The sequence below is a fragment of the Pseudorasbora parva genome, chromosome 17, assembly GCF_024679245.1.
Source record: "Pseudorasbora parva isolate DD20220531a chromosome 17, ASM2467924v1, whole genome shotgun sequence".
Lineage (NCBI taxonomy): Eukaryota > Metazoa > Chordata > Actinopteri > Cypriniformes > Gobionidae > Pseudorasbora > Pseudorasbora parva.
The window spans coordinates 17,375,372-17,401,480 of NC_090188.1; the positions used below are offsets into that span (position 1 = coordinate 17,375,372).

At 36.8% G+C, this 26,109-nt stretch overlaps 1 protein-coding gene across 8 annotated transcripts in view; it reads left to right on the forward strand.

The window, feature by feature from the left end:
• khdrbs2 (KH domain containing, RNA binding, signal transduction associated 2) overlaps nt 1-25,825 on the forward strand; it is an 84,070-nt gene extending 58,245 nt beyond the window's left edge. The window contains exons 7-14 of one of the 8 annotated variants that reach the window (XM_067421095.1): nt 4,567-4,649; nt 4,755-4,813; nt 7,428-7,514; nt 9,473-9,520; nt 13,908-14,028; nt 21,752-21,856; nt 22,108-22,239; nt 22,435-25,825. In XM_067421095.1, the coding sequence (XP_067277196.1) occupies nt 4,567-4,649; nt 4,755-4,813; nt 7,428-7,514; nt 9,473-9,510 (267 nt within the window). In that variant the 3' untranslated portion in view covers nt 9,511-9,520; nt 13,908-14,028; nt 21,752-21,856; nt 22,108-22,239; nt 22,435-25,825. Of the gene's footprint in view, nt 1-4,566; nt 4,650-4,754; nt 4,814-7,427; nt 8,062-9,472; nt 9,521-13,907; nt 14,029-21,751; nt 21,857-22,107; nt 22,241-22,434 lie in introns of those variants that run through there. The other 7 variants (XM_067421094.1, XM_067421096.1, XM_067421097.1 and 4 more) reach the window with 7 other exon arrangements.
• The last annotated feature ends 284 nt before the right edge of the window (nt 25,826-26,109 follow it).

Genomic DNA, 26,109 nt, shown 5'->3' on the forward strand with positions numbered 1-26,109 from the left:
AAGCTGTTCAAGTGCTGGTCCCAAGCTGGTCATTAGAAAATAGGCTCAGTTCAGGACCAGGACCAGCATAAACTGCCGTGCTTCAAATCATACCTAACCAGCATATGCAGTGTTATGGCTTGGTATAGCTTGTTGTTTTGGTTCAGGAGGAACTGTAAAAGGTGGCTAATGTTTCAGTTGTGGTGCTCGTGCTGATCACCTACCCTGCCTTTAATTTATCATTAAATCTCTTGGTCACTAAACACCATGATTGAAATGCAGTTTATAAAATTGATGTGCATTGAAATCTCATATTGATTATAAATAAAAGTAAATCATTTGTCTTTGAATTATGTGTCCTTTCAACATTTGCAACAATCAAAGCATAGTTTGATGACGGCAATTGTGAGCGCAGTATCTTGGGACATGTGGTCTTTACCTCACAGCCGGTGGAAAATAGGACTCGGGCAGAAACCATGTTCATGAATGCGGTTATTAACGTTACTGTAGTTTGAAGCAGAGCAGGGCCGAGTGTTGTGGAGCTGAGCACAGCCGCTGGAGCAAGTGTTACACAAACATACGACTCGCGAGTACCGGGACTTTTATTATGACGGGACTGGACACAGTCGCTGGGCACGCACACTTCCGCATCTCTGTTTATCATATTACATTTAAGTGTGTTTAAAATTATGTTATGACGTTACTCTGTGCATTCGCTCGACGCTGCTGTGACATGTTCACACTGCTAAGAGTAAAGCGCTTCTGCAGAATAAAACCGAGGGTAACGCAGATATGACGCGATTATGACGCAGATATGACAGGCGGCTCCCTCAAACGCTATGCTGAAACGTCCCGGGTCCTTGGTTAAAATAGCAATTTTATCACAATTTACAAATATTTGGAAACATTTGGGATATTGTAAGTACTCAACTGAACAAAATATATAACACTGGCCTAGTGGTTTTTGGATATTTTATTGCAAAAATACTGCATAGTGCACATTTAAGTAGATGTGTTGGATGTGAGTATATTTCAGACTGCTTCATCCTGTCTGGCCTTAAACCCATGTTTGCTCGTACTTCAAACTGAAAATATTAGGCCTGAAAAATTGGTTGAAAAGTGAGTGATAGACAAAGAGGTTTCATTCAATAAGCAGACAGAGCCATAGCCCAAAAGTGCTTTCAACCATTCATTTCCTTTTGCTGCTCTCCGGTGAGGAATCATATTCAGTTGCCGTCCCACACAGAGATCAGTCACTGTCAAGAGGTGTTGGTGGTTGTCAATTGATAATGAAGCTGAGTATTGAAGACCTTTAGCTGTCTGCTGTATTAATTACTCTTGCAGTGCTCTCTACCGCTTGATTTATTTCCTGTTAGCTTGCTCAATAGGACCAGAGTTAATTGCTCTTTCAAATGAGTGTTGAAATGTAACGATCAAGCACCATTAACTAGAGCTTGCTCGAATAATGCGCAGTGGCTTGTAAGTGCATGGTAAAGTCAGAAAGGTCAGACACAAGGACCTTTTAAACAGTACTTTGTTAATACACTTAAGTAATATCCTGGTCATATAATGTTTGCATAGGGAAGGCCTCTGCATACTGTAAGATCTGAAATAATAGCTGCAATGTAGATGTTTGAATGTGTTTTCATGTGTTCATTGTAGTATTTGGCCGTTTTAAAGGAATAGATCACTCACCCATATTCTTTCTGGATCAAACAGTTAATTGAACAGATCATAACATGGCATGAGGGTGAGTTAATTTTTGGGTGAGCTATTCTGTTCGTTCATTAAATGTCATATCAGACAAAAAGGACACTTCTTCATTTTTCATGAGTGCTGAAATGGAAGCTACTCCTTCCGCTCTTGATGAAATGACCCTATTAAACGGCAAGGTCGGCCACTACCTCTCACGGTTCTGCTAAAATGTATTTCCTTAGAGAGCTGTTGGTATTAGTGTGATTGACATGTTCTGAAATATGTCATTAAATAGTAAAACATGCTGCCTCGTCTGTACTCTGCTGCTTAAGATATGCATAGCACTCTATCAAGAGGCAATGTTAACAAACTGGTCAATTAGTGGGAGAGGACAGAACCCTGACCCTATTAGCATGAGGAAAAACTAATAGAAGGAAACTTGTGTGTTAGATCTCATGAACAACTTAATCCCTGGCATAATCCATGACTTTAATTTACTCTAATCCTTCTTCATACTCATAAAACCAGACTGTTTTGCAGAATTTTAATGTAAAGGGGATAGGCAGGGTCAAAATAGCTTTCCCAGGTTTTTCTGACAGATTAGGCCTAAAAATTGTAGTATTTTCAGTTAGTCTACATGAACAACAAAATGAAAACACAATTGAATGTTATGAGTTTGCATTTATGAATTTTTTAGACTTTACCTAATATATAGTTCATTTAATCAGTCCGATATAGTGTCATCGCTGTATTATTGTGTATTATTTAGCATGAATGTAACACTGTGTTAACATCAGAAGCAAGGAACAGAATGATCAGTTGAATCATTTATATTAATACACAACTCTCTGAAATGGGTCATTTCTGGAAAATCTCATGGTTCTTCTGAAAGAACTTTGTTTGAGGAAAGATTAATTTTAATGCTGCATTAAACACACACACACACACACACTCACACTCACACTCACACTCACCCTCACACACACTCACACACAATGTGTTTTCCATGTTTTATGGGGACTTTCCATAGGCGTAATGGATTTTATACTGTACAAACCGTATTTTCTATCCCCCTACACTGCCCCTGCCCCTAAACCTACCCATCACAGGAAACATTCTGCATTTTTACTTTCTCATAAAAACTCCTTCTGTATGATTTATAAGATATTTTCCTCATGGGGACCAAAACATTTCCCCACAAGGACAAGTATTTTGGATATTGCCATCTTTGTGAGGACATGTTGACACCCTCACATAATGATTTTTATATACTGTTCAAAATGTATATTCTATTGCCTAACCCTAAACCTACATACCACAGAAAACGTTCTGCAATTTTACAATTTCAAAAAACATTATTTAGTCTGAATTATAGGCTGTTTTCCTCATGGGGACCAGAAACTGTCTCCATACGTACAAGGATTTCTGATATTGCCATTTTTGTGCATTGTAATGATAATTTCTCTCAATATCAGTAGCCGTGTTTCCATTACCCTTCAAATTGTACGAACTGAAATTGCCAAGCGAAAATATATGCCCAATGGAAACTTTCGCAAAAAGTTCCATATATCGCAAAAAGTTATGCTCGCATGAGGTGGTTTTTCAGGCAATTCGAAAACAAAATATTTTGTTTTCTGCAATGAAAAAAGAAGAGAAGACAGAGTTCTTTAATAAACTCATAAAATACTATAAAATTACAGGAATACTGGATTCTAAACAACAAAGAAATGCCACAAATTATCATTTAAGACCTTTGAAGCAGATATGAGGGAGAAACACCCATAAACACCTCAGAAATATAAAGGGCTTTCCTTGCCATTAATGCTTGGATAACATGCCTATGTCTCCTTCTATCAAAAATAATGGCCAATGCAGTGGATATATAGCCTGACAAGCCAGACCCACATCAAGATGTTTGGTCTGGAAACTCACCATTGACAGAGCTCAATCTGAGGGGCGGGATAAACGGTTGTCTTTCAAACTCCCTCTGCACACAATTAGCTACAGCTACAATCAACCAGAGCAACGAAGGTGAAGCACAGCTAGTTGATAGATTAAACTTTCACCGTATCCGGTCGGCAAAACTCAGAACAGATCTTCCCTTTTTAAGAATGACTTCAGTGCCGTTCTTTTCTCAGAGTTGCGGTCAAAGCCAATTCGAAAGACCGCTGTTCGCCAGCTTCTGTGTTTACTATTAGCACTCAAGCGCAACTCTGCCGTCATTATGCTAAGCCCCGCCCACCGACTCTATATGTACGATGTGGTTGGCCTGACCAGAGTTTGGTTTTTACAGCTCAGAACTGCATTGAGAGTTGCTAGACGACACTCAGGGCAGATGAGATTTGCTGCCGCTAGGGTGCGTCTAGATTTCTAGGCTAGTGGATATTCAAAAACCTACCAACATAAGTGGCATAATGTTTCAAATGATTTAACGTGAGAGGGGAAAAAAAGTTTTAGTCGCATAACATCGGTTAATGGATACACTGTCATTTTGCATTTTGTCGACATTTATAAAACAAATCTGTAATGGAAACACAGCTAGTGATAGCTAACTGTATGGATGACACCAGTCATGTAAGATTAGACTTAGACATCTTATTGTGAAGTTTTAATCTGTTTATTGTTTCTTTTGTCTGTAATATTGAATTGACCTAGGCATTGTCCATTTGTCTTCAGGCATGGCAAATGAGACAATTGTCTCTTACTGATCAATATTTTCTGTTGGACATGATTCAGCTGTGCCAGTCCACCTCTCTGGGAGTATATTTATTAGAGAAATCCTATGGCAGTGTAATTAAACATTGATTTTCCAACCCTAAACAATTAGAGTACTGCTTTGAGACAGATTCAGACTCCCTCTGTGATTATTCTTTTGTGTTTCTGTGATTTCAGGGATATGATGATGGTTATGATGGAGAATATGATGATGAGAGTTATGAGGCCTACGATGACAACTACAGCAACCAGTCGAAAAGGTGCACATTTAATTTTGAAAGACATTTTGTTACAACATGAGCTAATTAATGCGCATTTTCAGAATCTGCCAAAATCTCTCATAAGAAATATTTCTTCTCCTACAGTGTCTCAGAATATTATGAATATGGACACGGCAATAATGAGGAAGCCTATAACAGTTATGGTAAGAATTGATCTGATCTACAGTTCTGCTAAAGCATCATGACTTTCGTTTCAAACTTTTTTTCATTTTAGAGCACAAGAAAACTGTTAGGATTTTAGGTCAACTATTTTGAATGATTCACCACAAAGAAAAACATCCTCTTCGAGTAGTTCGCGTAGCAGGCGGGCTGAAACTCAGTCATGGCACATTGCCCACACCAGTGAGAAACCTCTTTGCCTCATTCATTTTCCATATTGCTGTTAAATGTTTCAGAGCTAAAGGTAAGGAAAAACACCTAGCGGCATTCGCCAGTTGTTAAATCACAGAGGCCCAGGACACAGCAGCTGCCATCTTACCTTACTAGTCTGCTTCAGGGCTGGGTTTTAAGATGCACTTGAAATCATGGACCAGAGCCAGTAGAGAGCTTCAGGCATTGCTGAGACCCACCAAGGGAGTCAGAATGGCCTTTCAGCCCATACTTTGCCTTTTGAATATGTGCCCTGTCTGGATTACATTTGATGCAGGATTCCCTCTGTTCTTGGCATAGACAATTGTGTTCCACTGATGCCAGTTTCTCATTGTATATGTGCCTGCTCATCCATTTTGCATTGTGTCAAATTGTGCAGTGGAGTGTCTCTGTTAAAAGGAATGATTTGATATTTTGCCACCTTTTGACTTGAGACCAAGACTGTATTGTGTTACAAAAGGTTTTTCTTGTTAGGCATTCAGGATCAGGGTTTCCGCCTTTAGAGTAAAACAAATAAAGGTAACTCCTGACTTTATATCTTACAATAGCAACTTTGTCTTGCATTTGTGACTTCATATTGCACAGTGTGTCTTTAAGTCATGCAGTTGCACCTTCATTTCTCCCAATTGTGACTTTGATTCTCAGTTGCAACCTTATCTCACACTGTATAAAGTTATACCGTGAGATATAATAACACACTGTGACCGTGTGTTATTATATCTCACAGTATAACTTTATTATTTGCAATGTGATATCTCATAATGTCTTTATATATTATTTGTGATTATTTCCAACAATGTGACTTTATATCTCAAAATGTAACTTTATTTGTCTAATTGTGACTTCTCGCTATGTGATTTTATTTTAAATATTTAAAGGGTTAGTTCACCTAAAAAAATTTTTTAAAAATCTGTTAATAATCATTAATAACTCACCCTCAAGTCGTTCCAAACCTGTGAGACTTTTGTTCATCTTTGGAACACAAATTAAGATTTTTTTTTAATGAGATCTGAGAGTCCCTCCATTGACGCAAATACCACTTCAAGCCTCAGAAATGTTTGTAAAGACATCATAAAAGTAATCCATGTAACTCCAGTGGTTTAACAAAAATTGTATGTAGTGCTTTGTTTGCGCAAAAAAAAAGAAAAAAAAGATGTAACACAAAATATCTACAACATGCGTTCACATTACGTCCTCATGTCAACACACATGAGAGCACATGAGAGCACCACATGCATCGTGGTCTCATGAAGACAAGTTAAATTGTTTTTGGTAAAATATATTGTGGTTAAATAAATAAAAATCTTTGCACAAACAAAGCACCCGCATCACTTCATAAAATTGGAGTTAAACCGCTGGATTCACATGGATTATTTTAATGATGTATTTACTACCTGTCTTGTCATTGAAAGTGGTATTTGCGTAGGTTAATGGAGGTGCAGAAAGCTCTCGGATTTCATTAAAAACATCTTCAGTTGTGTTCCCAAGATGAACGAAAGTCTTACCGGTTTGAAATGACATGAGAGTGAGAAATAAATGACAGAATTTTCTTTTTTGGGTAAACTAACCCTTTATCTTACAATTACATGTATTTTCTTTTACTCAGAGGTGGAAACAGGCTTCCATAGGATCATTGTAAGTTGCTAAGATCAGAAATAGTTTTTCACAGTGAGAAGGATGTAAGTGGGAAACATATTAAGGATAATGTGAGCAAGGGAGGGCTGTTTGTGTGGTAGTGATCATTACACAGAATACTGGAATGTAAGGGATTTTGTCATGATGTATAATGGTTTTTCCTCCTTTCTCTGTGAAACGGTAGTTAGCAACAATGAAGGTTAAGGTTCTTTGCCCTGAAGGCGGGCTGATTGTTTCCTCAATGGCCCAGCGATCACACTCAGAGAACCTAATGGAGCATCGGCTCCCGACACATACAGTATTTAAATGACAGCAGGGTCATACTGTGAGCTCAGCCAGGATTTCATGCCTCATCTGCTCAGCCTTTGGTAACTGATAATTAGGGCAAAGTGACATTGTATATTTCTGAAATCTATGATAATGGACCGAGGCAATATGATGTGCTCAAGACGAGATGTGGGAACGAAGCTCTAATTATTGAAATGTATGTGTAAGATGACCAGCTGGTGCTCAGTTTATCATTTTGTAATGCTTAGATACAAAATTAAAAAAAAACAACATTAAAAAAATGGCTAATGTCACATGGAATTACATGGCCTTAGGATATCCATCTCTTGATGAATCGTCATAGCATTGCATTTCAGCCTTTTAAAGAGGCTTTTCTACTTCGTAACATCTGTATATTATTTGTGTTCAAAAAATCTAATTTTCTGTCAGATACTTTAAATGAAAATGTAATTATCTTACTTTTAGCAGAAGAGGACTGGATATCATCCCGGCCCAACCTCAAAGCTCCAGCATCAAGACTTAATCGAGGGGGCTACAGAGATCACCCCTATGGTAGATATTAAAGGTGCTCCAGATCATGTGACCTCCATACAATGCAAACCGTATTTACTAAATAATCTAAAAAAAGGGATTTTTAAGTAATAGGTCAACCATGTTTTTAAACTAACCTTGGGTGGGGTCCCTTCTTTTCTTATCTGGAACTGTTGACTTCTTTGTAAGATATCATATGGACATTAGTTCTGGCCAGAATTTGGCAGTGTACTTATGTCACTGAATGCTCCTTCCTTTAGTTTTCCATTGTTTGTCCCCCAAATGTAAAGCATGGAATTAGCTACACATTGTGCTTCCCTGATTTTGGGAATCTTTGCGTTAAGAAAAAAATGTATGGCCACAGTGAAAAGACTCATTTTGTACATAACATCTTTCTTAATACTTCTTGATTTAATGATGGTAAATACTGAGTTTGTATATTTAATTTTGATATCAGTATTGGGTTTGAAAGCAATTGGCTATGTACATAGCCACATCCAAGTGCTTTGCTTTGTGTGTAGCTTGTATTTGTACATAAAACAATGTAATAAAAAAGGATGTAAAGCGCCTTGTGCAAGCTTCTCTAAATAGGTGATTATAATTGTTAAACTTGTGTTGCTATAATTTGTTAATAAGGATGAGATCATTTTTTTGTAAAATTAGAATAGGTACGTACTTGTCTCTAGTACTAAATGCCTGTTTGACCTGAGGAAATGGCTAACATGTTTATATATATATATATATATATATATATATATATATATATATATATATATATATATATATATATATATATATATATATATATATTTAACAAAGAAAAGCCACAAAAAGGAACCGTAGAGACGTTGTTAAGTCATTTTGTGTAATAATAGATAGATAAGCTACATTAATAGAATTAAATGTATTAATAGAGTTAAATAATTTTTAACATTAGCTCTAAATTGTTCATTGACTCTTGATTAGTCATTTAAATGTTTAACATGTTAATGGAAATCAACTGTTTAGATCAATAAATTGAATCTTTTTTAACACACTCTTTAAGCTTCAGCTTATTAAACAATAAGTCGGACTGACTTGTCTGCACTAACGTGACTCTGAGAATGATATGGAGATTCAGGAGGTAAGAACGTCCCCATATTCCAATAAGATGTTCTAAGTGCCTTCAGCCTTTGGTGTTAACCACTGTAGCAAATGTGAATATGGCTGATATTCACACTCATATTTCATCACTCACAGGAGTGAATGGGATCCAGTTAAATTGCTTTATCTCTGCTACCTACAGTATATTTTATTCTGCTATTTATGTTAATGAACATCAGAAGGCTGCATTTGTGTTGTAATACCAATGCTTTTAAATATCAGCAGCACTATTGAAGGCCCCATAGAGACCTCAACTCTTTTTTGTGACTATTAGAACTGAATGCTGACGCGTATTAAGACTTCGAAAGGATGACTAAACGTTAATCAGGTAACCCTAATAATAACTAATGTTGCGAATGCCAGTCATAAATTAAGTTATTTATACTTCAAAAAGTAAACCTGCCCTCACTAACCCCAAATAAATGCCTCAGCCCTCTAAATCCGCTAATAAAGTTAACTAGTGACACCAAAAATGACTTACTAACACATAAGAAAGAAAGAAAAGACAATTAACAATCCATCTTTTAAAACAAGCTAAAACTGATCTTTAATACCTGACCAGCTAAACTAAGCTTTTTAACCAGAAACGCTGAAAAAGATGGTTGCTCTCAAATCATATTCTGCTCTGACAGCTTTTGTCCGGCCCCACAAATTGGTTTACTTTTTTGATAGTAACATATGCTTTGTCAAACTGTTTTCAATCCATCTGTTAATCATGCATGCGAGTGGACGTTTGTTTCGACTTGTAGCCTCACTCATTGTCTCTTCTTCATTTGTGTATTATACTAATAGCACCTCAAAATCTGTGTCTTAAATACGCTTTATCCTTCCAACAGGTACCAGTCTCTCTGTGAGCCGAGACGCAGTTGATTGAATCAGACTGGGTAAGCTTCAAAAGTGTCTCTACACGACAACAAATGCATTCAAGCATAGTTTACACTGTAAACATTTTTGTTGGTTTAACTTAAAAAAGTAAATAACCTGGTTGCCTTAAAATTGAGTTTTTTGAAGTTAAAAATTTGAGTTGATACAATTAAGGAAATTGGTTTTATAAACAAAACTCAAAATATTATTGTATCTGAACCACATAAAAATTGATAAATCATGAAAATAGCACAATGTGGCATGTTTCACTGCATCACAAATAAAACACACAATTATCCAATATGCTTACAAAATCTTTTAATAATATTTGAATAAAGGTTGTCGATTCTCAAAAATGTTCATTGTATTAACTCAGATTTTTAATTTCAATAAACCTAAAATTTTAAGGCAACCAGGTAATTTATTTTTTTACAAAATTGTAGTTGTATGTATTTGCTTTTTACTTGGGTTTATTACAACCTGGGGCCGTTCTTCGTACCTCGCTTAATACATCTGAGATGATTTGGCAGATCCCAGATCTTTTAATCGTGATAACTGATCTTTGGCTGTTTGGTTCTTCAAACGAATTTGCGGATTGGATTAAAATATCTGGATTGTTATCTATGATTACTGCGCATTCTTGTGTTCCCTGAAGAGGGCAGATGCATCGATGCTTGAAACCATGATCAGCAATCCAGCGATGTGCTGGCGTCAAGACAACGTAATGACATCATATAATTAAAAAGCAGCAAAAAAAACTTGAAAAAAATTAAAAACATGAAATTCTAGACCTTTATAAGGAAACAGACAAATGACCAAACCAACATGATGAACATGATTCCCAATTATTTATATTCATGATTTTATTTTATTTGTACACCCTTTACATTTTTAATTCAATTTGAAGCAGAATTGTTACGTGACAGTATTAATTAAAGTTTCTTAACAGTCAAGATCAAATTATCTGCATCTCTTGAGCTGCATTAAGCCACTCCCATAATATCCGTCATCCCTCAATTTAATGTATGACGGAGATTAACTTCACAATGTGTGTAAACCTCCAATACAATTACAAAGTAATTATTCCATCACATTTCATCAAGTGACTGTCTATAGGTTTATACACAAATTTTACACAACATTAAAGTATTATTTTCAATTAAACTTTCCTAACTTCATACAAATTAAAATCCTGTTTACATGCTCCCAAGTGTGTTTAAGATTACGGACCTGTTGCTATAACAGCAAGTCCAGGATGAGCTACGAAAAACCAAACAATCCGAGATCATGCGAAATCGTCAACAATCAAATCCAGCTTTGACTCAAGTCCATATGTTTCCCCAGTATAGCATGCAGGGAAACAAACCCGGTCAAATATGGAAGTCATTTAGCATAAATCGTTCATGCTTCATCGGAAATACTGAACGTACTTCCACTGTTAAAACATTTTCTGTATCTATTTTCTGTTTTAATTGGATTTTGGATTTTGAGCTTCATTGCATTCTATGTTAGGGTTAACGGAAATGTCTGTAAAATTACTGTACAATGTACAGTTAATGAGCTGCCAGTAATTTTATTTTATTTTACGGATTTATTTTTTACAGTGTAGGTTGTGTTTTAAGGGTTAACGGAAATTTCTGTAAAATTACTGGATTATGTCCTGGCAAATTACCAGTACATTTTCCTTTTTTTAAAAATTATTATTATTATTTTACAGTGTATTCTGCAGAGCTGTCTTAGAGCGAGAGAAAACAATAAAGCAAACAATTATATTTCAGAGTTACTGTAGGAGCATGTATTAATGTTTTGTTATGACAGTACAATTAATAAGCCATTTAGCAAGAAGCACAAACATCCCTTTAGGTTAGCTTGAAGACAGAATCCCTCTCAATATGAAATAGACTTGTGCAACTATGCACAGATTAATTGCACACGCCACTAAAATATTAAAGAGTGATAGTATGACCTCGAGTGAAATGTAGCCTTCAGGAACAATGCCTTAAACATTCGGGTAATTAACCATTTTTGTTTTAATTACAATGCAGGCGATCCCCACATGTGGAGCGTAACAGCAACAAGAGACTAATACACAGTGTAGGATTGTGTTTTTTCTATTAGAGCAATTATGTGCATTACAAAAAAAAAATCAATTAACGCAACCTTTTCATTATCAATTTAAGCTTTTTCAAAGATTCAAATCGTGGGAATTTCCTAAATTAGTCGTTCTATTAATTTAGACCATCGTCACATTATTTTGGTTCTCTTTATCGATGGAAGTCTTTTGTAGAGGTCAGCCATGTTTTATAGTCTAATTAAGGACAAGACAGGGACATGCTCAAACAGATGTGTTTTTTACACGGATAACCATTTGTAAAGCAACAAAGGATGATAAAATCGCTGACGCCTATCAGATGGCTTATTTTAGAAGGGAAATGTAATATGAATGGAAACCATGGGAAGATGTTTTACCTGCATTGACACTGCTGTGGTTTTTGATCGTTAATGGACTGCTATATTTCATTTGTGTAAAATAGCATGTAATTAAATATCATAAAAATGGATTATGCATTATTTAAAGAATATTTGTGGTATTATTGTGATTTGTGGACAGGTAACTGAATGGCTTTAGGCTTGCTAATTAACATGGACAGTGTCTTCTAATCAGTGGCATGCAGGTGGCGGTTTTGCAGTAGTACCTGCGGAATGAACATGTCAGCAATGGATTTCGAAGCTTGGATGTATAGCTCATTTGTCCCAAAACACTATTCCACAGTGTAAAGGAGTGCAGGAGGTCTGATATTTCGACTGTAAACATGAAGGTTTTAAAGGGTTTATGTCACATATGTGCTATGAATTAATGAGACTTGTAACAAGCAACTGGAATTTTTAAGCTTGCTGTTAATCTGGTCTTGTGTGATGCGCAATGCATTTGTCTTTTTCTCTGTGGTGAGGAAGAACGCATTTACGATGACAGTAACAGATTAATGTAGGATGTTTTCAGCTGGGAAACTGTAATTCACACACAGACATTCAGTCTGCTGTCAAATACTAGAGGAATTTCCATCACTTGAAAATCACTGTTGTTTTCTGTGACAGTTGGTCATCACGTAGAGAGACTGAGATGAGTCGTTTGAACAAAATGGCTTTAGACTTGTCATCACATTTTTCGCATAGTGGAAATTACTTGTTTGTGTAAAGCCGTGACCCAAACAGCAACTTTTAATATAACCATGATGTTAAAAACTAAGGGCACTTGCACAACGATCCAATAGCAAAAATGGCAATTGCTCTATAAACACCTTGCTTAGCTGTTGGCAATTTAGTTTAGATCTATTTCAGTGCATTTTACTAACCTCTACTTGTCTGTAGCTCTTTAGCCCTTTCTACATAACCATCAGTAGAATACGGATTGAAAAAAGATCAAGAATGTCAAATGCCTACATTTTAAATCAAACATTTAAACATGCAGATTTCATCAGATCAAGCACAAGGATGAGTTTAAATGATTTTGACAGGCAGCGTAGTGGTCCTGTAATTCAATTCCTAAGGGTTTTAACACAGCAGGAGAGCAAACAAACAAATGTTAAGGACACAAAGCTCTTAAGAGAAATCAACAAGTTTTGATTTCATAGTAGCCTCTTTGAAAGGTTAGATGTGTAGTCTTATTTTATTTTATATCCTTTTGATGTTGATATCTCATAACGTCAGTGAAAGCCATTGTACGAGAATTAAAAAGACTTGTACAACTTGCGCATGAAAGGATGTGCGAGCCTCACCGACGAAGCCTCTTCAGAGGATCCTTTTGGAATGAACGTGGATAATGGAAAGAGACCAGTTAATCCAGCCTCCATTACTTTTCCATAATCAATGATCAGTGCAGACGATGTAGAGATTTGAGAATAAATCCACTAAATGCTTTTAAATGAATCTTGTAGCTTTTATTTAAGCCTGGGAATGTTATGTGAGATGTAATCATTACCTACTTTAAACCATCGGACAGTCAGTGTGGAGGGGAGTGAAAGAAGATACAGGTTTTTCTTCAGTAGATCATGAATCATAAGCAGGGTATAAAAATCTTTAACAAACAAAACATCTGAAACAACCTCATGATGTAGTTGGTGACAAAAAGAGCTCTGAGGCTTTTTAGGATATTAATTTTTTGACAACTACCAGAATGTCAGACAAAATACACTGGTCATGTTCATGTTATCTGGAGGCAAGACACACATATTATCGCTGAGGAGTGCATGATGACTATCATCAGCTGCTTCCCCAACCCAAGTCCTCCCACATATCCAGCTCAAGTCTCTGCCTTTTATGCTGCCAAGAGTAGAATATATTTTCTCAGCCTCCCCTTAAACACTGTGTTTGTTTAACCTGAGTAACATTTCTTCCCTGCCGTTGCAGGCGCTTTGCAGACGATACGTGGCGCATATTGATAAACCAATCAGTAAGAAGTGAAGGGGCTCCATCTCGATTGGCTGAGGAAGTGCTTATAAGCAGTCTGTGTGCAGGTGCTGTATGCCAGGTAAGTCATAGAGCATTGTTTATACTTGCCTTTTACAAGTGAACAGAAAGCTAAGTGAACTGCTTTATATAGACAATGCAATGCTCTCATCTCATGACCATTTCATACATATTTTACGAAGTGGCTAATTCATACGAATTTGTACAATGTCACTCTTAAAAATTGGCATGTTTCGTCTAAACCGCAGTAATGGGTAGGTTTAGGGGCGGGGTTAGGGGACGATCATTCGTATGGATTTAGCAATCATATGAATAGCCACCTCATAAAAATACGTAAGAATTGTCATGCAATTTGGCTGGATAATATATTAATAGCCTACTGTACATCCATTTATACAACATTAAGGTTTTTTAATGTTTTTGAAAGTAGTCTCTTAATCTCACCAAGGCTGAATTTATTTGATCAGAAATAATAACAGCAATAATGTGAAATATTATTACAAATTAAATAAACTAATAAAATGTAATTTATTCCTGTGATTACAAAGCTAAATATTCAGCATCATTCCTCCAGTCTTCAGTGTCACATGATATTTCAGAAATCATCGTAATATGCTGATCTGGTGCTAATAAAACATGGCTTGCTATTAATGTTAAACAGTTTGTGAAAACTTTGATGAATAGAAAGTTAAAAAGAACAGCATTTATTATATATATTTATTTATGTAATATGTATTAATTTCTTTACTGTCTTTACTGTCTTTTTTAATCAATTTAATGTGCCTTTGCTAAATAAAATTATAATTTAAAAAAAAATAATTAAAAAAACAGCGTAACATTTCAACATTGATGATAATAATAAGAAATTACTTTAGAATGATTTCAGAAAGATGATGTGACACTGATAGCTTTGCCATAACAGGAATAAATACAATTAAAAAAAATATTACAACTATAATATTTCACAATATTGCTATTTTACTGTATATTTTTTCAAATAAATGCAGCCTTGGTGAGATTTAGAGATTTAAAAAACCCTTAATGTTTCCAAATTTTTGATCGGTAGTGTATATAAACTATAAATATAACTATATATAGTTATGAATATACATTTTTAATCATTGTGAAAAGTCCACATCACAGTTATACAGTATATCATTGAAATAATTTTCAGAACTATTTCACCCAACTTTAATTTGATCAAGCAAAGTGACAAATGGCATGACTGTGGCACATGCTTACAATAAACATAACACTGTCATGTGCCGGTGTGGATGCTAATATAGTTTTGGTTATAGTTAACGTTTTTGGTGTTCATCCACACCAGTACACAATAACATTCTGTTAAATGCTCAAACTCAGTGAGGTGGATTCTTATTGGTTATCAATTTTTCATCAGCTGGAAGTGATTCCAATGATATTGTTCATCTGTGTCATTATCATTATAGACTCTCAAAGAATTATAACGATTTTTCAAACTTTATAGTTATAGTCATCGTCCTTGGCGTGGTCCTTGAGTTCCATTATTCCAAGAGGGCTAATACACATCCCAACAGCCATGGGACTTTGAAGCCCTCCACTTGTCCATGTTTGCATGTTCCAGTTAGACAGGCATTCTGTGCAATAATAGTACACATTTTTCAAAAACTCTTTCTGAGGGTTTCATAGCTGCACCAATAGGAGTGAATCATTAATTAAACTGATATGTTCAACAACATTGATTTGTTCAGGAACAAAACAAGTCATTAAGTGTGTCATTGAATCATTTACTCAAATGATTAGTTCAAACACAGCGTGTGTAACTATTTTAGCTATCACAGCAAGAATAGACAAAGTAACTGGCAATATTGTGGGTAAAATGTGAGTTACTCAATACTATCATCGACAATATTGAATTGTTTTAAAATATTACACTCGCAATCATTCCGTCAGTCTGAATATCAGCGCGACACATGTCCGAATCACAGCTGCGCTTCGAAAACCACAGCACTCTTGATTGCGGGATAATGAAATATTCTATTCAGCATGCTAGACACAATGTAATTATCCTTTAGTTTTTAATGAATCTCAATTAGCGGTAGTCCCACTCTTCTCATTATAGAGAACTTTCCTCTTCATTTAATAAACACTCCATACGCTTTAGGAAGACATGCATTTGTGGCTTATCCTGTCTCCTCCAGTGAAAATCACACTCTGGTAATCCCTCCTGAACGCAGCACCTGGAAAATGCAACCATGTTTGCATAGCATCTGTTTATTTTTGGTGTTCGACTGATTAGTATTATAGGAGTATAATGGATTCCAGCATTATTGGTGCTGTTTTGGCAGACACAATGCACAGAGCTATTCTCATGCTGAGCTTATAACTGTGTGAGCCAGGGGCCACATTCCCAGAGTGCCTAGCGCCTGTTTGTGAATTCAGAGCTCAGCGAGCCTTGCTGTTTTCACCTGTTTTTGTTTAATCATTTTACCACTCACCCATCTCTTCATCTGTTTAATTCTTTGCAAATTACAGCTTTTTTAGGAAGTTCATTTTTCTGCAGTGGTTCAAGGACATTTGAAAACAAGACAATGAGTGATTAATTAAAAATGATGAGTGCAATCTTTGTGGAAAATGAAGGTTGTATCAAGGAAGTTAATATTGACTGGAGAAACTGATCCTTTAGCATCTTAAATGCAGTTGCATTTGCTGTAATGAAGTATAAATGATAAACTGTATGATGGAAGTATATGTTGCTTCCATCTTTTGTCAGAAAATGCCAGTCTTTTTAAGCGTAGTATTAAACAGAAGTTGCAATAGTCGTTTCTTCCCTGTTGTGACGTATATCTGAGTGTAACGGCTTCTTGAACAAGAAAAATGCAGGGCAGGACTTCATTTTGTCCATCAGGAATTGACTGGATTTTTGGACTGTTGTTTGTTATTACTGTGATTTCACATGAATGACAGTTTGCCCTCACTCCAGCAAACATGTCATTTTGATTAAAGACTACGAGGGAACATGAGTTAAAAATAATAATAATAAAAATAGTGGGTTAGACTTTATTTTGATAGTCTCCTTTAGACATTCTGTTTACTATAAGTAATGTTGCACCTACATGTCACAGAGCTGCCAACTTTTCAAAAAAACTTAGAGTGAGATTTGGTGGTGCCAACCAAAATGTTGCCGTACAAAGCAGAAATTGCAAAAATAAATTGCAAAAATAAATAATATTAATAATAGCGCTCTCTATATATGCATCAGCATTTGAATGGGGTACTATTGTTTGTTTGTTTTTTGCATCTATATGACGGTTTGTATATACATCCTATAGACACACACATTTTAAAGCACTAGAGACAGTGGCATAACTTAGTAATGACGGGCCCAGTGAGGCCAGTGAGGGTATTACAAAAATGGTAACACTTTAGTTTAGCGTCCAATTCTATATTGCAATATTGGCTGTTTATTGCTACTTATAAATCAAATATTAAGGCCTTATTCTGTATAGGACCTACATCCCTCAATCATAATAAAGGCATGGTTTTATAATCACTGAGATTCCAAATGTGAGTTAGTTAGGGGGGTTCGGGGGCATGCACCCCCGAGAAAATTTTGATTTCTATGATCTACATATGTGCATTTTAATATGTTCTGAAGACCAAAAAAAATTGATAAAAATAGCTTAAAAACCATGTCAGGGACAATTTTCGTCAGTGAAGAAAGTAAATCTGGTTAACTGATATTTATGTTTTATGAATCATTTTCGCAGACACGTTAATTTATTGAAGGCTACTGGGAAAGGTAATTATGTTTATTAAATTAATTCACAATATGCACACATTCATTAGGCTACTAATCTTATGCCCAATACAGGCAGAAAAAAATACTGAGCTATTTAATTTAAGGCTACAAATGGAATTGATTTAGACCATTTTAGTTGGCCGCCCATGATTTAGACCAACTAAAATCAGTAGCTTAGTTTGGTATAGTTCTTTTTGCGTGCATCTCTCTCCAACACACACGGTCGTATTCTTGATCATACTTTGCTTTGGGGTTAAAAAAAACTGGCTAACTTCACAGCGTTATACGGTTAATGAACATCCCGACACCGTTTAGATGAATCGCCTATATGTGAATGTGCTGTGCAATTATTATAAAAAAAAAACAACAATAAAAAAACAACAACAAATTCGACATTTTAAAGAGAAAGCGTCTGATCTGATCATATCAATATGGATACGTTTGCACCAGCTCTGCAATATAGCACTCCAGACAAGTTACATCTATTACACTTTATAAAATATAGCATAGCCTATTGCTTTAAAGGCACACATATAATAACTATCTATAGGCCTAATTAAAACATGTATCCAAGAAATGTATTAAAAACAGACAGACTTAGCCTATCATTTCAGCTTAACTGGAAGGCCCCGGAAACAGGCAAGAGGTTTCGTTACGCTCGTCAATCCCGCCGGCGATTTTTGATGTTTTTTTTTTCCTCACTAATCATGATAGCGGATATCATTTTTGGTCATACAGATAAATGTGAGACATAATTTATAATAAACTTACAATAACAACAAAACTTTGTGCTTTTGTAAAATAAAAACGGTGCACTTTCTGTCTGCGAGAGAATCTGGAACTCACTGAATACTTATCACATGACATAAACATGAAACATACGTCTAAAGAAAGCTTGAAATTGCTACTTTTAAATCAAACAATTCACATTTTAGAGGGAAGTGTGAGTGGAGAGCACTGGCATACAATGGAATATCTAGCACAGCATCACACCAGTCTGCTTCGCTCACATGCTCTGATGAAAAGGTGGTCAGTATCCTAAGCGTGGCGGTTGAGTGCGAATGCCGTGTGATTTTCGAATCTGAAACCAGTGCATTTCATTTGAAATGTGAGTGTCACAATATCATGTGGAGTCACTTTGTCGCCAGTACCCCGATGTGGGTAGGTTTGCACTGAAGTTACGCTCCCTGACTAGAGCCATGATTTTCTCTAAATAGAACAAATTGATTATACATCATCAACCTACAGCATACTTTATACAGGGAAGAAAAAGGAAAAAATCTGTCTGTCCTGTCTGTTGTGTGGCTCTTTTTTTGCTGTGGGTGATCTAAAAAAAATGTTTGTAGTAAAACTACTTTAAGTAGTTAAGTTGCATTCAAGCTACCCTTATGAAAAAGTAGCTACACTACTTTCAAAAAGTAGCTAGCAATATTGAAACTACTTTATTCTTCTTCTTTTTTTACAATGAGATTGTTACAAATAACTGAATAGCTGTTAATGAAGAATGTTGTAATATTTGGGGTTCCAAGCAACATAATGCAATGTAATTATGATTTCACAGAGTATGCATGGGGTGAATTCGGGTTTATTGGAACACTTTTTCCCAGTCATTTCAATGGGAAATTCTGAAATATAGCCTATATCTCAAACTGGCTGTCAAAGTGCAAAATGGCTACACATTTAACATCAGTGCAAGAACAAAATGTATGCAACTTAAATGAGATACTCATATGAGATTAGGCTAAAGATGCAGGTTACTCACACAACACATGCAGTGATGAAGCGCAAACAGAACCGCTCTGAGACTCCAGTCATGAGCTGCTCGCGTGCGCATTGCTTGACTATTTATTTTCGTTACGAATTGTTTCGTTAAATAATGGACATTTAAGTCCACATGTCATGAAACCAAGAAACTCTGCTTCTAATCACAGGTCGAGAGCTGTCATTCCAACCAACTTTGTGATGCAGTTTGCAAACGTTTGTTGGAACAATGTTTCGGGAAACACCGACTCGTTTAACGTTAATGATGGAACTTGCGACCATAGTTAGCTAGAGACTAGAGAAGTTAGCTTCTCGTCAGAACTCAAAACGGAATGTAGCTTTTGGTCGCGCTACACTTATTTAGTTGCACATTTATTTTGAACCCCCTCACCGAAAGCATAATTAATCGATTACGAGTGGCTCATCAGGTAGATCTATAGATAAACTTATCTTTCAGGCATTTGACCGACAGGGTTGACACTTCAGCGTGAGAAATCAAGAGTGTGGCCTGTGAGCGTGTGAAACCATTCAAATGCGTGTGTCTCACGGCCAATGCGTGAGAGTTGGCAGCTCTGATGTCACTAACTCTTATTAGAATACGAATAATCTAATCGTCAGATGCGACGCAAGTGTTTTTTTGCTAGTTTCAGTCTGACACCGTTATCATTTTGAGTGTGCTGGTCTGAAAACGAGGTGTGTTCAGGCGCATTGTTGGCGTGTTGCTATTTTGAGGCAACTGAAAACGACTGCATCATTGATCAACAAAACGCAACATTTGTTACACACACCTGGACATTCCAAATATTACAATGTAAAAGATTATTACTGTGTACATAAAGATATAAATGCCTACATGTCATGGATAGTCATTGCATGTATCAGAATTACTATTTGCAGTAATGACAAATGAAATTGGCTAATTATGTGACCACTTGTGGCAATACACACATGTATTTAAACCAACACGATCACATGTGAATGCGTGTCAATAGTACGAGTGTGCAATTCCGTGGAATGTATAAACCAAAATGAGTTTTATGGCATGTATATGACACGCTCTTGGGTAGGATGGGATATAATACACCATAAAGTGCGTATCATGCATGCAAAAACTGCTTACCATATGCACACCAAAACTAATTTTGGCGTATACATTCCACAAGATTGCACACTCGTACTATTGATACGCATTTTCGTGAGATGGAACAGATTTAAACTTAGGGTTTAGGGTGTCTATATATTTCATGGTGCAAGCGCAACTGGCTTTTAAAGGAAATAGGAGATGAGACTCTGATTGGTTTATTGCACGTTACACCAAAAACATACCACTATGACTCACTAAGAGATTATAGGTACAACCCTTTTGGCCTGTGCTCCTGGCTTGCTGACCATTTTTTTCATTGTTAAACTAGCAAAGTGGATTTGGCACATGCCCTGAGTGTACCTGCGTCATGTGCTTCAGACCATGCACTCAGATTGTTAAAATAGGGCCCAAAGTGTTACCTAATGATGTGCACGGATACATAATTTATAATACATTTTCCATAAAAATAAAAGAACAAGAATTGTCCATTTGATTTTTAATTTTAAACTGGCCGTTAAAAGACTAATAGGTTAAAAAAGGACAATGCATGGTGGCACTGGTTACGCAAGTTGTTAGCATCCCTAACATGTTAACCAGCCTAACCCTTAATTTAAATAAGGTTCTCTATTGCTCACAATGCATAACACTTTTTGAATTCATGCTTCATTTTAACAAAATTAATTTAGCCTCATTTAGTTTTTGTTTTTTATGCACCAAAAGCAGTGGAGATTGTGTTATGATTGAAGAGTCAATTAATGCAGTCGGACTGAAAATTCAGAGGTTTGACAGTGATACAATGACACCATCTGCTTGCAGGAGTGCACTTGCACTCTTATTCTCTGCCATTATGGTAAAGCTACACACTTGGCAAGTCGACTGAGGGATTTGTTCTGGAAACCAAAGATAATTGCAGGGCTGTAGACAACAGCTTCCAACTGACAGACGTTTGTCAATGTAACTGTGCTTTCTCTAGGTCACTGCCAACATTGCTCGAGATGTGTTTCAGCCCACAGTGTTTGAGCTGTCTTACTTGTATGTGACAGCGTTCTTCGATTGTGAGATGTTAGTATAAAAAGCATAAGTGCAGAAGTGTACCGGAATTAATTCTGTTCAGAATCCATGAAATATATGACTTTTCTCTCTCTTTTCTTTCCCCAGCAGTGTTGAACTTCTCACTTCCATGGATCCCACAGCTCTTCAACAGAGCGGATCTGGACAGAACATCCCTGCAGGGCACAGATGACCACTGCACATCCATCTTGTGTAAGTCACTGTACAGACGCACATGGTTTGTGACAGAGGGGAAAGGACAGCATGAGAGAGTTTAAGAAATTACAGTATAGTAAAAAAATACAAAACAAAAAACAGGTACTGTCTGGTATGTATTTATGTAGAATACAGTGCTGATCTATCTGTGTGATATGAGCCTATTTTTCGCTGTTAGAAATATACATGTATGAGAATTTGTCTTTTGAGTGATACTAAGTTACAACGCATGTTTTTGTCTTTTTCAGCAAAATGAAAGCTGAACAGTATCTTATGAGGCTGACTTCACTCCTGGATTGGCTCATTCAGACCACCATAGAAGAAACCTTTCTTAAGCTGTATCACATCTAAAAATCCTGTTTGAATTCTTCAGAGATTTGGTAATATAGTGTCAAAATTAACATAGCAACATAAGGCATGCCACTTATTGTGGTGTAATATAAGGCTATGTTGATCCTAACATTGTTTTAGGTTTAAATAACAGCTAAATCCTTTCTCGTGCATAGTGTTGTGCTGTAAGGTCTTGCATTTTTTGGTCATATATCCTCTTTTCGCTTAATCTTTTTATCCCACAGGACAAAAAAGGACATAATTGGATTAAATGGCTGATGAAGATGGAGTATATTTTGTCCACGCTATGTCACCTCAACGACAGCTAAACAGGAGGGTTTAACATGGTGCAGTTTTCTTGATAGATATACAAGTACATGCATCTAAAACCTATAAATATCTTTATGCCACACAAACAGTTTTGCTTGTATTTTTGGGGTTATAGAAGCAGCTTGTTCCTGTACTTTCTGCCACCGTGACATCTGTGAGCAGATGACTCAGTTTGCTCTGCATATGTCACTATACAGCACATAATACTCATCAGAACCTGTGCTTTAAAAGCCTGAGGCTTCACAAATTATTGAACAGCTAAACAAAAAATACTGTAAATGAATTCCACACAATATGCAGCCAAAAACACTTTTATGGCAAACACGTATTCATATCAATGCTTTGAGTTCCTCAGCTGAGTGTGCTTTGGCTTTTCTCCTTGCAATGACAATTTCAAAACATCCAATCATGTTTTTTTCTAAGTGGCATTTTAACACCGTCTTAAGTGCCATTGAGGTTATCAGCACAGCTCAGGCAGAATTTTAAAATTCAATTTTCTTATGACTATGAATGAAACATCTTTTTGAAGAATGTGGAAAGCCTGTAGGATTCAACGCATATCCCTGAAACCAATCAAAACTTTGTGCAGAATCGTCTATAGGTTTGTCAAATAAAAGATTTTGCATGCATTCCACTGATAAGATAAAACTATAATTGTTTTTATAGTCGTATATAAACACATTTATTTTATTTCTAAAAACCAATTTCAAACCAGTTTACTGCCAATTTCACTCAACTGTTGTCAGCAAATCTATCAGGTCTCTCTGTCATCATCTCTCTGTTATGTGCTGATAGAGAGAATAAAGTGATAAAAATGATTTTCAAATGAAGTGATAAAAATGATTTTCTTTCATTTATTTTGATCACTTTGCAGACTAGGTAATATGACTGTCACTTGTACCAATAGTAGGACATATGAACTCATATGAACCACCATATAATTAAAACTTCATGATAACGCTACAGTACGATAACACGTCCTATTAAAAAGTAAACACGAGCAGCAGTTTTAAACTTCACAGTACATCATACAACTTAACAACACACCAATGCACGCACCAATCAATTATCTTTCAAATAACGTATACATTCATTATTTCATTTCTAGGGTACGTTTACATGACAGCGATGTACTAAAAATGGAAATGTTTTTCGAATACAGATGATCCCTGTTCACACAGGTCAGTGAAAACGATGCTGTATTGTGCATGCCAGGCAAATAGTTGGCAATGCCGCTTTGTAAAGGAACACTCCTATAGACTGGACGTGTGGGGAAGACCGGGTATATTTGTAACACGGAGAGAGTTGTAACTGCCAATTCAACAAATCAGGGATAAGATAGGAGTCATGTGACAGTTTCAGTTTCCTTTACAATCCCACATGGAGGTAGCCTGACAAGCCAGACCCACATCAAGATGTTTGGTCTGGAAACTCCCCATAGACAGGGCTCAATCTGAGTGGCGGGATAAACGGTTGTCTTTCAAACTCCCTCTGCATGCGATAGGATAGCACTACACCAACCAGAGCAACGAAGGTGAAACAGAGCTTGTTGATAGATTAAAGGGGGGGTGAAATGCTGTTTCATGCATCCTGAGCTTTTTACACTCTTAAAGACTTGGATTCCCATCCTAAACATAGACAAAGTTTCAAAAACTAATGTTGGACGTTTGATGGAGTATTTCTGTGTCAAAAATACTCCTTCGGGTTTCTCACAAGTTTCGGAGAGTTTTTTTCGAGTATGGCTCGGCTTGACGTTACTAGAGCAGAAGGTCCTTGTATGGGCCGTACGGGCTCTTCTCCCGGAAGGGTGCGGGCGCGCGTGACTAGAGCGAGAGAGGAAATGCACGCGCATACACTCCCGCCGCGCTCCACTTTATTCCTATCTGTGACATCAAGCGACTTCAACGCTTCAGCACAGCAAGTCACTGCTGTCAGGATTTACCAAATCATACCAAAGAAGTGTGTTTTTGACGGAGCGATCCCAGCGATAAAGGTTCGGTCCTGCTTTGGAAGCAGCCGGTTAGTAAAACTGCTTCAAATGTCTATGCTGTTGGCTATCGTCACGTGATTAAACATCAGTAAACGACATGATCGCGTGCTTCGTCATTCAAATGCGCTAACGGTTACTCCATTTTTGTTCTATGTATAACGTTACACTAGTCTGACGTGCAAAACCGTTTTGCTTGCTACTGCTAAGGTTTAGTCGCATACAATAGTCCATAAACCGAATCATGTCCTCATAAACTGCGAGTAAAGACACACAAATGTTTACAGTCCACTAAATACAGTACATACCACAGAGACGGACGTCCTGCTGTTGCTGTTTCTCCTGTTCAATTTATTTCAGCCTCCGAATGATTCTGGATCATATATCTATTAGCTGAGATAGATGGGTTTCTCCACGCTTGAGGACATCACTGCTTTGCGCGCTCGTCATTCTTTAGCTCCGCCCACACGATACGCCTCCAGGCGCTCGTTTTTTTCTGGAAAGACTCGGTGCAGCCCATATTTCTTTTATAAATATAATAAAACTAAAGACTTTTCGGAGATATGAAGGATGCAATACTACTCTATAGGTACTCAAGATTGACATGAGATTGACTGAAACTAAGTGTTTCACCCCCCCCTTTAAACATTCGCCGTATCCGGTCAGCAAAACTCCGAACACATCTTCCCTTTTTAAGAATGACTTCAGTGCCGTTCTTTGTTCTTTTCTCAGAGAAAAGCTTAACTCCAAGTCTTCCAGAGTCGCGGTCAGAGCTGATTCGAAAGACCGCCGCTGTTCGCCAGTTTCTGTGTTTACTAGAAGCACGCAAACGCAACTCCGCCGGCATCATTATGGCCCCGCCCACCGACTCTATACCATAGATTTGTGATTGGTCTGGCAAAAGTGAGGGGAATACAGCTCAGAAGGGTATTGAGAGTTCCTAGACGACACTTGCGGGCAGATTAAATTTGCTGCCGCTAGGGTGCGTCTAGATTTCTAGGCTAACATGGAGGTTTTTCCAGTCTGTGTTGTATGAGTTACATAAGGTTATATAAGTGTAGTTTATCTTGTAAAGAATGGTGTTTCAGCCTCCTGCTAATTTCAATGCACCATGCTAAAACACGTATGCTAAACAATGGGTTGTAACACTTGTTTTGAAACAATTCTCCACTTGCATAAAAGTGATTTTAATAATTCTACAGAATGCCTATATTTATGTTTATTTGGTCACTCATGCACATGCACGCACACACAGACATGCACAAACACACAACTTGCACATACACTCCTCATATTCACATATTTTATTGTTGCAGCCATTCATTAGGGCCCAAGCCCTGAAAGGGCGCAGAGCCCTATTGTTCTTCTAAGGATTATTTTTTGTTATTATTAGGGCCCAAGCCCTGAAAGGGCGCAGAGCCCTATTGTTCTTCTAAGGATTATTATTATTATTATTATTATTATTATTATTATTATTATTATCTTTTCGCCTTTTGGGCATTTTTGGGGCACTTAACGTGCTCGAAAACTCTTGAAACTTTGCACACGCATCGGAATGTGCGGCCAACAGGGTCTGGCAGAGGCGTTTGACCCGGGCGTGGCA